The sequence below is a fragment of the Odocoileus virginianus genome, chromosome 8 (genome assembly GCF_023699985.2).
Source record: "Odocoileus virginianus isolate 20LAN1187 ecotype Illinois chromosome 8, Ovbor_1.2, whole genome shotgun sequence".
NCBI lineage: Eukaryota > Metazoa > Chordata > Mammalia > Artiodactyla > Cervidae > Odocoileus > Odocoileus virginianus.
The window spans coordinates 10,200,961-10,213,656 of record NC_069681.1 but is presented as its reverse complement, the minus strand read 5'-3'; the positions used below and the strand labels follow the sequence as shown (position 1 = coordinate 10,213,656).

Sequence of the window (12,696 nt, the reverse complement as noted above, 5' to 3'; positions counted from 1 at the left end):
ATCTCTCAGAGTTTGCTCAAATTCATGTCGTTGAGCCGGTGATGCTACCTAACCATCTCATCCTCTGTCGTCCCCTTCTCCTTTTGCCTTCAGTCTTTCCCAGCATCAGGGTCTTTTCCGATGAGTCAACTCTTCGCATCAGGTGGCCAAAGTATCGGAGTTTCAGCTTCAGCTTTTTACACATCAGAAAGAAGGCCACAGAGCCACCAGACTCAATTGCTGGCTTAATGATGTCAGCCTATGACTGTCTTTGAAACAACGAAAGAGGAAGGAATCAGGATGCTAACACCTTTGCTCCTCGTCACCGGCTCCTAATTGGGAGTCCTTATTTAAGCCTGCAGACCCCTCTTGGGGGGAGGGTGGGCACAGTTCTTGAGGTGTGAACCTGCTGTGTTCCCCTCTCCACCAGCTGGGAATTATAGTCACCTTTCTATTTCCTCCAAACTCTGTCGCCATATTTTTTATTTGGCTTTGGTGGGAGGAGAAAGCCAAGATTTTGGCCAGCCTCCCACCCCGCTCTGCCCACGTTAGATCTTCTCTTGACTTCAAACCGTTGTAGCTTCTGAGATGAGATGCCGGGGAGGGAGCACCATCTAGCCATTACCATATCCCCAGGGAGAGAACTGACTACGGATGGATTCACAGCCCTGAATGTGTCTAGTATTGAGTTAGTTCTGACAGTCGGTCTACAGGCTGCAAAGAAAACTGAAGCCCCATGGGGATGGGTCCTGTGGGAAGGAATTCACACGTATTAACCACCCTATGTAGCTACAAATCCATATCAAGCAGCCAGAAATGCTAAGAGATTAAACAGAGGGAAGGGAACGGCACAAGAAAGACAGGCAAATTTCCTGTTTTTGCAAACAAACAAGACCTTAGAAGCTGGTGATAATGAAGATGTTTGCTAACAAAGGTAGTGAGTGAGGATCCCAATGATCTAACATCCTTTTATCCAAAGTCAGCTAATCTCATTTTAGCCACACAGTTTTTTCTTTCTAGGGGTCTCATTTATTTTTGTGGCTTAAACCAGAAATTCTCAAGGAGGGCAAGGGGACCTTCCCCCAGGGGGGTGATTTAGAAACTTTTGAGGAAGTTTTTTATTGTCACAAAACTAGGGGCTCTCTGACCCTTTGTTGTGCATGGCCTAGGGGTGCCTGGCCCTGACCAGCCTGGGGGAACGCTGAAGAACCAACTGCCCAGAATCTTGGCTGAAAAACTGGATTGTAAGCACCTGAGCCTGGAACCTAACACTGTTTTAATGTAAATGTAACGTGATTTTTGGCACAGTCTTAATGTACAAAGGATTTCCTAGGAATGGAATTATTATGAAATAGGAGAGAAATGTTACTTTTGTTTACTATTTGAGAATATTTTGTTGTTTAGTCACTAAGTTGTGTCCAACTCTTTTGTGACCCACAGACTGTATAGTCTGCCAGGCTCCTTTGTCCATGGGATTTCCCAGGTAAGAATACTGGAGTGGGGTCCCATTTCCTTAGGGTCCTTCCGACCTAGGGATCGAACCCCCGTCTCCTGCCTCGGCAGGGAGATTCTTTACCACTGAGCCACCAGGGAAGCCTTTTAGAGAAAAATATCGGATATTTAATTTCTCAGTACATACTTAGGTCAGTCTGCATTTTAGGCTGTGGCACAGATAGTGACCCAAGCATATGACTATGACGTTTTCAAGGTACATTAGGCTCAAGTTCTAATTGTATTATAAATTACTTTCACTTTATTTTTTCTTTGTGTTATAGTTAGGTGCCAAATGGATTCTTGAAACCAATAACCTACTTACCTATCAGATAGACTGTGCTGTCCATTTTTTCCCCTCCAGTTTTTTTTAAAGTTAATTAATTAATTTATTTGGCTACAGCAGGTGCTAGTTGAGGCATGTGAGTTCCCCAACTGGTGATCAAACCCAGACCCCTCGCCTTGGGAGCATGGGGTCCCAGTCACTAGACCACCAGCGAAGTCCCTCCCTCCAGCTTTTTAAATTAAAAAATTTCAAATATGCACAAGGTCAAAAGAATTGTTTAAGGCGAGGGTGGGATGTTTCAAAAGAACAGCATTGAAACATATATATTATCTAGGGTGAAACAGATAACCAGCTCAGGTTGGGTACATGAGACAAGTGCTCGGGCCTGGTGCACTGGGAAGACCCAGAGGGATCGGGTGGAGAGGGAGGTGGGAGGGGGGACCGGGATGGGGAATACATGTAAATCCATGGCTAATTCATTTCAATGTATAACAAAAACTACTGTAATGATGTAAAGTAATTAGCCTCCAACTAATAAAAAAAAAAAAAGAAAAAAAAATTGTTTATAGCCACCATTCTATCTTATTTTCTTAGTTTTAGAAGTATTTATTTAATATTTATTAAAATGTTGTATCTTCCAAAATTGGAGGCCATTCTCTCTGCCTCTATTTTCTCCTGCTCCTGTGCTTTCTTGGAGAACTAAACTTCTAACCAGGATTTCTGTTATATCTGTGGGTCATTAGGGTTGAAAGGGTTGACTTAAACCAACAGCACTGATACTTTTGAGGGTACAACTTTCATACATTTTGAACAGAACTAGCTTCTGTGCTCCTCAGGGGTTTACAGAGATTCTCGTGACCTAACTCTAGTCAGGCACCTCTGAGTCCTCTAGGCCCCAACCTTGGGCTCTGTCTTGGCTGGTTTATTCCAATTTTAGCAAGAATCCTGCTGAGTCAGCCTTAGTCTGATCAAACTGGATATCTGATCCCCCTGACCTGCCTGCAGCAAAAATCCCATTAGGTAAGTTTAGCGAAGAACGACTCTACCTCTTAGTAATTCCCCATCCACCAGCACCCCATCTTGCTGCGTGGCTGTTATGCACCAGTTTTCCTTACTGTATTCAGAGTTGAGCCCGTTCTCTCTCCTTAACTACAAAACCCCACAGTGGTAGCCTCCCTTGGATGGAGTCTGCCTTACCTTCTGCAACAAGGGACCCGAATAACTCTTTTCTCCAATGGTGTAGCACCTGGAGCCCTTCATTCAGTGCAAATTCCCTCTCGGGGGCTCTTTCCCACCACTGGCTCCATACAATTTTGGTGGGGTTAGCAAGGGAGGCTGTTCACCTACAGTTTAGAAACTTTCCTGCTCTGGGCCCGCCTGCATCTCCATCTTTCCCCCTCCCTCACTTCCTAAGCTCCCTACTTAGATCTTGGGAGCAGACCTGAACACGCGTATGGCATATCCTTCCCTGGGCCTGGAAAGCCCTGCCTCTGCCTCTCTGCGGTTGAAATCCTAACCATTCTTCCAGACCTGGTTCAGCTGTTGTTGATAGTGAGCAGGACTCTGCAGGGCTCCTGCTCACAAAAGCTTTCTGTGTCCCCCATTTCTCTGATTACAGGAAATAGGCTTCATTCAGCCTCCACTACCTTCCCTGAGTTCCAATGGCCAGGTTCAAACAGCTGTTAATTAGGGAAGGGAGAGGATGCAGATACCAGGGAAGGACAGTCCAGAGAAACAATGCTGCAGCCCTGGGCAGGGTCCTAGTTCCCCATCAAGGGATACACACGGTAATATCTGTGAGTTGTTTTGCATATACTGAAACCCCTTCCTGGTGGGAGAACTTAATTGTATGCTGCCCACAAGTACTGAGACCCCATCAGTTGGAACCAGGAGGTTGATGATGCTGACTCCCACTTACCTTGCCACCAACCAATCAAAAGAATGTCCATAGCCAATCACACCCTCTTTGAACCATTACCATGAAACTTTTCACTACCCCCTCCAGGTTGGGACACAGTTTTGAGGGCATTAGTCCATTGTGGCTCCCTTTGCCTGGCAAAGTGAGAAAGCTATCCTTTCTACTTCACTCAGAACTCTGAATACTAATTCAGTGTCAGAGCCCAGAGGCTGGATTTGGCTTCATCGCCACCTCTGCAAAGCCTGCTCCACCTCCTCGCCAGCAGCAATGGCCTCCTCCACGAGGACCCCACAGCTCTGCTCATAGCTCCGTGGCAGCGTGTCTCCCAGCCTGACCGAAAGCCGCTGCTCTGTGGACCTCCACCTCCTAATGTCCTTGGGAGAGGGAACAAGTGTCAGTCGTCTTTGCATACTCCATGCTTCACACCATCCTTTGCATATAGATAGTCAGCTCCCATAAACACTTCCTGAACTTGACTGACGGTTTGTAATACAGGAGGAAGTAATAGTTCAGGTACCACAGTGGCTGATTCATGTGTTTTCAGGAGTCTAGGCTTATTTAAACCCATAACAGGTTCTATCCATCAAAAAAATGTTCTACTCACCAGTTCTGACTTAGAGAAATGTGGAAGCTATCAAAGAGAATTGATCAGTTTATAAAATATTTGTGGCCCCATTGGCCTCTAAGAACAAAACACAATCAATACCATTATGAGAACCGAAGGTTTATAAAACAGAAATATAGGTTTGGGATTAAATATTTTAAAAGGACATTCCTGATACACACACATGTTGCGAGAGATGGATCTTTTCTTATTTATCTGCATAGCTACTTTTGCATATCTTGATATTGTGGCATATCCTGCGTATTCAATTTTGTTCTGGGTTGAATGAAAGATGCATGTGTGGGAGTCACATTTTATGATTTTATATTGAGCAGTGCAAAGAAAAAAATGCCTTTTACCTTGTCCTGAGTCTTGCAGTAAAAGCCTTTAATAGGTCTAGAGAAATTATCTCTGGGACTCGACCAGAACCATTTGCAAAGCTATGACCAAAGGAAATGGAGCTGGGCACACACAGGACTGCAGAAACTGTCCCCAGGGCAGAGCCCACGCCAAACACAGCCAGCCCTTGTCCTCGCCAAATAATGTCTGATATCAGCCGAGCTCTAAGGTTAGCATCTGTTTGATATTCAAAAGGCCGTGTGAAGTGTGTTTGGGTATCAACAAGGGGAGTTCTTTCATTCAAATGAAAAGCATCTCTAGTTTTTCTCATCAATCAGAGGAAGACAGGTTGGTGAGATGTTTGTAGGCCAATAAACTATCAGAAGAGACATTATTTTTAAGAGCCTTTTTTCATGAGGAAGTCTCACCTACTCCATCTATAGATTTAATAGGAGAGCACAAACAGTGATTCCTGTTTCTCTTCCTAGAACAAGAAAGAGAATGAGATATTTATGGTGGCCAGCCAGAGAGGAGGCCTGGAGTGACACTTGGGTTCACAGATGTCCACTGAAGCATCCATGCATGGCTTGATGTCTCCAATTGCCTGTAAATTGAATTTTTGAAAACAAACATGTGTGTCCTTTGCAAAGGAGACTCGAATGTTTCATCTGTAATGGGCTCTGTTCAGACAGCAGATGATACACTAGGCGAATTTCTCCATGCTCATTTTCTGGATTAAATGGGAAATCTGGAGCACTGAGACATGTGTGTAAATAGATCCCACCTGCTGTTGATTAGATTATTAGGTCATTAAAGTTTCCCTCTTCTTGATAACTGCCAGTTTTAGATCTTGCCACATTCTGGGAGACCTTGGGCATTTTAGTCATCGTGTTAAGAAGGCTGCTTGGAGAAAAAGAGCTCTTGCAAGTCTTTCTGCCAAGACTTTGGATAGCTCCAAGAACTTGTTTTTTTTCAGTGCTAAGGGGTTGTTTTTTTTTTCATTTTGAAAATGTCAAGGACAGAGCGTGATCCTTCCCCAGAGAGAACACTCGACGTGGTTCAGGGAGGTTGGCGGCACCATGACCGCCGTAAGGAGCAGTTCCCATCTGGGTGTGTGTGAGGGGCTCGCCTTCTCCCTGAATGAGGTGTCTCCCAGGCTTGCCTAGTTAAACTTCTTAAATGCATGAAATATACTTACATTCTGGAAATCATTAACTTCAACCACTTCTTCAGCTCCACTTCCCATTTTAAAGGTCTCCAGGTTGTTCCCAGCATCTATTTCCACTGACCCATCTTGTAATTTCCCATTGATACTCATGGTATAATGGACATTGTAAATCTGGAAGTGAACACCAGAATTAGTGATGCTTCCCTCTTAGAGCAATCCAGGGCTTATCTTTATACAAATTAGCATTCCTGTGTCTTAGAGATACACTGAACCATCCTTAATAGTAAGACATTTATCTGGGAGGACTTCATTCATCCACCAATCACTTAACACAATGATTTCTTAACTAATATCTTGAAAGTAAAGGCTTTGATCGTCTCTGATACTAATCTGAAGAGCTCAGTGGTTTGCAGTCCTGGTGGCACATAGACGCATCTAAGGAGAATCTTCAGCTACCACACCTGGGTTGCCTCCACAGGATGGATCAAATCAGAACCTGCGGGGACGCGGCTTGAGGGCAGATCTTTCTCTTTCTAAAGGTCAATTCTACTCTGCAGCCAGAGTTGAGATCTGTTGATGGATAAACAGAATTGAAGAGGCAGAGGGTTCACTGGGCTGTTAACCAATCAAACCTGCAGTGGCACCTCAATTTGAAGGTATTTTTAAAAAATCCTTCAGTCAAGACTTGGCATGGAGGGTGGTATACAGTAAGGACTGCAGACAGGACTGGGGTATGCCTGAGATACAGCCACGTTACAGAGAGCAGGTCCACGTGCACATCTGTTTCCACTGAAAATAAGAGGGACCCCTATGAATGACGCTATGGGGCAGACGTAAGGTGTTGTACGGTGTTGTCACGAGATGTGTGGGGAGAAGGGAGAGAGCTTTGGCATTGTGCGGGAGCACTGGGCCAGGAATCAGAAAAACAGCTGGCTATCCCACTTAGCTCTGCATCTTGGGAGTTGCCGTGAATGCCAAATGATGAAGTGGGAACCTCAGAGGGGGTTTTCATTTATGTCATCAGAGCTCTGGGGTGTCACAGAGGTGGCCCAGAGCAGGTGGGACCGTGAGGTTCCTTTACCCGAGTCCTCCCCACCCACGGTCCATCTGCAATTTGACCAGAGCAGCTTTGCTTCTGATCTGTTTCATGTGTTGCATTTCTAAGTGACATCTTGTTTAAAATCCCAGCATTTGAAAAACTCTTTTTACAGTGTACCACTAAATTACAGGATCCAAAGGGCTCTCTCTCTCTCTCTTTAAAAAAATATTTATTTCTTTGGTTGTGCCAAATAAGTTGTGACACTCAGGATCCTCGATGTTCGTTGGGGCGTGTGGGATCTAGTTCCCTGATCAGGATCGAACCTGGGCCTCCTGTGTTGGGACCATGGAATCTTAGCCACTGGACCGCCAGGGAAGTCCCCAACAGGGCTCTCTTAGTTTAGACACCTGGTTAGGACACTGGTTTAAAAAGTGATTTAAACCACTGCTGCTCTGCAAGAACCTTCTCTGCGCTGTGGGGTGGTGGGTGGGCTTCTCTTTCCTTCCGTTGTCTGACTTAGAAGCTTATTTATGTATATATCTATATCTTCCTGGAGAAGGCCGTGGCAACCCGCTCCAGTACTCTTTCCTGGAGAATCCCATGGAGAGAGGAGCCTGGCGGGCTCCAGTCCATGGGATTGCGAGAATTGGACACGACTGAGCCACTAAACCATATACCACACATAAGATACAGTGTGTTAGTCACTGAGTCCTGTCCAGCTCTTTGTGACCCCAGGGACTGTAGCCCACCAGGCTCCTCTGTCCATGGGATTCTCCAGGCAAGAATACTGGAGTGGGTTGCCATGTCCTTCTCCAGGGGATCTTCCCCACCCAGGGATTGAACCCGGGTCTCCTGCATTGCAGGCGGATTATTTACTGACTGAGCCACCAAGAGGTGCATATATGATACATAATGTATCTCTTATGTGTTGTGTAAGATACACACTCTTCCAAATGGAAGGAGTGGGAACTGATGACATGAGCTACTTAGTGTCAGGTCTGTAGGTCAGAACTGCAAAGAGCTCATTTTTAAGTCAGATTTTCTCCCTCATGATGAGAAACAGCTAACTGCCCCCATGGACAAACCCTGGGGAAAGTATCTGTTGTTACTGGATCATTACTTGTAGAAAACTCATTATTGCAAGACCCACAAAGCACTGTTTGATCAGCAGAGATGGAGACACGGTAGCTGGTACCCTTGTAGGTAGTGGAACAGAAAATCCTGGCATTCACCACCTCTGAGCACAGGTCCTCCCCTCCTTCTGATGAACGTCGCCTCCTGCAGGACACTGCCCCTGCACCAGCTCAGCTGATCAGGAGAGCCACTGCCAGGGGTTCTGATCTAGGGGCGTGGGAGCGGAGCCCACCAATCCGTTTTCACTTTGCACCTCAGCGGTCCTCACCGTCAGCCCATTTGGGGAAGCCTGTTTTCTTTGGCTGAGCCTGGGCTCCCTGCAGGGGAGGCTCAGAAAGCGGGCTCTGTTTGGCCTCTGCGCTCTCTGAACAGCCACTATTCATCTGGGTTAATTTTGGCTGTTAAGGGGTGCATGGCGGACGACACGTGTGTGAGTTTCTGCTGGCACAAGCGTCCGTCCTTCACTCATGAGACAAGAGGCTCTTTTTGTTTTTTTAAGCCTTGCACATAAACTTTTTACTACTAGAGTGATCCTGGATTTAAGAAATGAACTATTTCCAAATTCTTAGAAAATCTTAAGGAGACAAGATCATAACACTGAAACAGTGGTCACTTTCTTGCATCATCACCCTTCTCACCTTTCCACTCAACAAAACACCCTAACCAGGCCTGGGTATTGCACCCTTTTAATGCACATGCAGCCCCTGCTTGCCCCAGAGCAGCAGAGGGGGTTTGTGTCCTCCTGAAGTGCCTGGGGTTGGAGACTGGTAAAAAGTACTGAGCTCCAAGCTCAGGAGAAGGCTGGGTTGGTGAAGCAGTAATCACAATATCTGCTGTAAACTGATGGAGCTGTTAGCACCTAAGGCTATTTCCATTCAAGCACAAAGAAAGTTTATTATGTGCCAAAATTCTGCTCAATATGGTGCCTTTTACAGCCAAGGAGATTTGCTAATGAGTTTCTAATAAAGCCTGGGTTCATAAGATAATTACATCATGTTTGGGACCAACGTCTCAAAAAATCAGGCTGAGAATAAAGGCCCCAAGCGATGATCTCATTCCCTCATCCCAGGCGCTTGGGTTGTCAGTTATCTCATATTGGTGGGAATTTCCCATATTTCAATGCCTTGTTCCATTGACAATAATGTGGATGAAACATGACCTCAATATTTGAGCCCAGTCACTTGTCCCCTCATTATTAACACTTCAATGCTTCAGAGTCCTCTAGCTGATTTCCAGTAAACCTGTCCTAAGGGGATTTATCCATATGAAAGGCACAGGAGGTGAATTACTGCTGCTTCTCCTCTATAAACCAATACAGAGGAACAGAGGCATGGGTAATCTCCAAAGAGTGGGTAGTGCATTGGCTGTGGATGTCTCTGTCTGTTTGACAGAGACTGACCTTCTCTGACTATGTTTTGTTTGGACCATTGAGATTTGCATTCAGGGAAAGTAGACCTGTGCATATGCTATGTGTAGATGGTTACCAAACTTACTCTATTTAGTATTTTGTGATTTGTTTTTCAGACTTAAATAATATAGATCAGCATGGAATATTTCGGGAGTTGGAAAAAAAAAAAAACCCTACCATGATTTTCTTCATTCTCCTACCTGTAGAGGAGACAGCAGTAACTTCTATTGTTGGCAATAAAATGTGATTCACCCTTCCTCTGTATTTTTAGAATTTAATACCACTCTCTTGAACCAGACAACCCACCATCTTGCAGTGAAGTAAAAGTTATGATAAAAGGAGGCCCTACTCATTTTGGATGATCTTTCAATCTCTCTTTCTAGAAGCTTGCAGTTAACCCTATTTGCCTTGAATAATTAAATGCCAAATGGTACCCATTTAAATATATATCATGACCCAAATCTTTAACAAAAAAAAAAAAAAAAAGCAAAGCTATTTTTGTCCCCAAAGGACCCATACCATGGAATTTTTGTCATCTAAAAGATAGCATTTACATTTCCCAAGGGATGACAGTCTAAACCCTGCTATTAATGGAGATGGAGATATAGAAATGTTCAGATATGCTGCTTTCGAATATGAGCATCTGGCCCGGCTTCTATATTTAAAATACACAAATACATTAAGGCACTTCTCAAGTACACATAAAATACCGTGCAATTCTGATCCTACAAATCGATGCTTGTAAATTTGATATAGTCTCTAAAACAGACTTGGTGCTAAATGGCATGCTTATCTACATTAGGCATTTGAGTTAAAAATACAAATTATGCAGTGACTGCAGAAGATGTGATGTGTAAAATGGTTGAATTGCTTTCAGCACCATTTTCTCTAAGTACTGGAATTCGTTCATGCTTTGAATTTCATGGTGGGAGAGAAAGGGGAAAACCGCAGTCACAGATTCTCTGAGGGGAATGATTAAGAAACAGCCCTTTGTGTGCACCCTGGAGAGGGAATTCTTTTCCATTAGTTGAAATCAGCTTACACCAGGCCTGGCAATGGTCATCAAGATAAAATGCTCCCCCTCCTTTAGATAGGTGAACAAAACACAGAGTATTTAATGAACACCCTGGATTCTTGCCCATTCGGGTCAGAAGCACTTTTTATATTTCTTGAGGGCCAGCCGAGCTTTAACATAAATAGTTGTGTTCATAAAAAGTAGGACGGGCGTTAGCAAAACATTTACCATCAAATCACATGTGACCAGGCCAGAAATGACTTTTAAAGATATTGGCTATCTTTAAGGAAGTTAGATTTTATTTTTTCCCCCCTTACAGCAAGAGGGAAGGGCAGATTAAAGGATGAGAAGTGAGAGAAGAGAGAGACAGAAAAGGAGGGAGGGAGAGAGAAAAAGAGGGCGCTAGTGGGCGGTCAGGGTCATGCCATTATTAGGTCTGAACGTTCCTCCGCTACCTTTGTCCCAGGTTCAATTCACACACAGCCTTTCTCAGCTGGGAGAGCCCATCGTTTCATTTCTTCCTAAGGGTGAGGATGGCGAGGCCAGAGGGGCCGTGCCTGACCCGCGGTCCCTCGGCTGTTCAGTGGAGCGCCAGGCTGCGATGCGCCTTCCCCGCGAAGGGCCTCCCTGAAACCGTCCACTGTATCCCCCGGCCACACCGCTTTTGAAGCCCAGACTGGCTTTTCTACACAGTTGCCAGTCAGTGGGAAGCCACGTCGTGGAGTCGGATGGACGAAGGGACGAGGTGCCCGGGAGGCCCCCGAGGGGACAGCATCCGCTGGGGCCCCCGAGGAGCGGACACGCGAGTGATCCAGGGGCCCCGGCCACCCCGTGCGCCTCCGGACTTACGTGATTGTCGCTCCCCTTCCAGAAGTAGAAGGCCCCGATGGCCCCCAGGAGCAGCAGCACCGCCCCCGAAATGAGGACCACGACTCCGACCTTGAGCAGCCGCGCGGGGCTGGAGGGCTTCACGGTCACGGCGGCGTAAGCCTGCGGGCGGCCGGGAGAGGACCCGTCAAGTCTGCGCGCAGCGACCGCGGCATCGGGGTGCGGGAGGGAGTGGGGAACAGCGGCCACGGGCTCCTCCGGGCGCCCCGTTTCTCCGCGCTTCCCCCGCCGCGGGTCCCCTGGTCCTCAGGCCTGGATGCGCGCTGAGCAAACTCTTCGCGGTTCACGGTCCTCGCCCCGCAGGTCTGCGGTCTCGGCGGGCTCCCCTCCACGACGCCCGCTCCTCGCTCCCTGTCCACCTTCCCTTTCGCGCGCATCTGCGGCTGCCCTCCCTCTGCACCCACACCCGCGTGGGGTGCCACCCCAAGCCCACATCTGGGCGCCCGAATTTGCCCCCACCTCCCAAGTTCGGTGACACGCAAACCGCAGACCCGGGACGGGGTGGTCCGGACCCCAGCAGGTCTGGGGCAGTACCGCAGCCCCCCAGGTGAGCGGTACTCACCGGGGGGCTGCAAAACTCGACGTCGTCGGGGCCCACCAGGGCGATGGGCACTTTGTCCAAGTTCTCCGTCATGACCGCGGCCGCTGGAGCAGGACACCGGAGGCTCGGCGGGCGCCCTGGGCTCTGGCCTGCGGCCCCGACGTGCCGGGCATTTCAGCGCGGGGCACGCGCGCGCACACCGTGCCCTCCGCCTGGGCCAGCCCAGAGCTCCCAACCCCTCCTGGCGCCTCACCTCTGCCCTGCCTTCCCTGTCCCGCCCCGAGCAGCGGTGAACGCGCCCAGCTTCCCACACAGCCCCCTCTGCCCGCGCTCTCCGCACCCCTCCCCAAGCCCCTCGTGAGTCTGAGTGTGCCGGGGTTGGGGAGGGGGAGGAGACCAAGGATGCTGAGCCCCGGGACCCCAGGGCATCCCGGATTGCCAGGTCTCTTTCCACCGTCCGGGGATCTCTCAGGATGTCTGAGGCTCTGCTGGGCGCCTGGCTGGAGGCCCGTTTCCTGCAGTGGACTCGTGTGTGTGCTAGGGGGCGGGGGGCGGCGGAGCAGGACACAGAGAGCGGGGTCGTGGGGTGGACGGGGGACCCCGGACCAAGTCTGCGGGCTGGACCCCGGACAGGCGCGCGGATCCGGGTCTCAGCGATGGGCTCTCCTCCCAGGTTTCTCTGGGAACCTTAGCAGGAGGCTCAGCAGGGAAACTGGAAGCCAAGCTGAGAAAGAATAAGAATAGGTTCTGGTTGATTAACTAAATAAGTTAAACAAAGAGACAAAAACAGCAATGGCAACATACATAGACCAAAAACACTTATTATGTACATAGTGTACATTTTATACTATGGAGAGAGATAGATATAGTATTAATATATGCATTA

The 12,696-nt window shown here is 47.6% G+C and overlaps 1 protein-coding gene across 2 annotated transcripts in view; it reads right to left on the bottom strand.

Annotated features, from left to right (window-relative positions):
• CNMD (chondromodulin) overlaps positions 1-12,255 on the bottom strand; it is a 29,644-nt gene extending 17,389 nt beyond the window's left edge. Inside the window, exons 1-3 of one of the 2 annotated variants that reach the window (XM_070471172.1) lie at positions 11,832-12,255; positions 11,231-11,371; positions 5,816-5,956 (exon numbers count right to left, since the gene is read on the bottom strand). In XM_070471172.1, coding sequence (XP_070327273.1) covers positions 5,816-5,956; positions 11,231-11,371; positions 11,832-11,903 — 354 coding nt within the window. In that variant the 5' untranslated portion in view covers positions 11,904-12,255. The remainder of the gene's footprint in view (positions 1-5,815; positions 5,957-11,230; positions 11,372-11,831) is intronic. The other variant, XM_070471171.1, reaches the window with a different exon arrangement.
• Between the last annotated feature and the right edge of the window lie 441 nt (positions 12,256-12,696).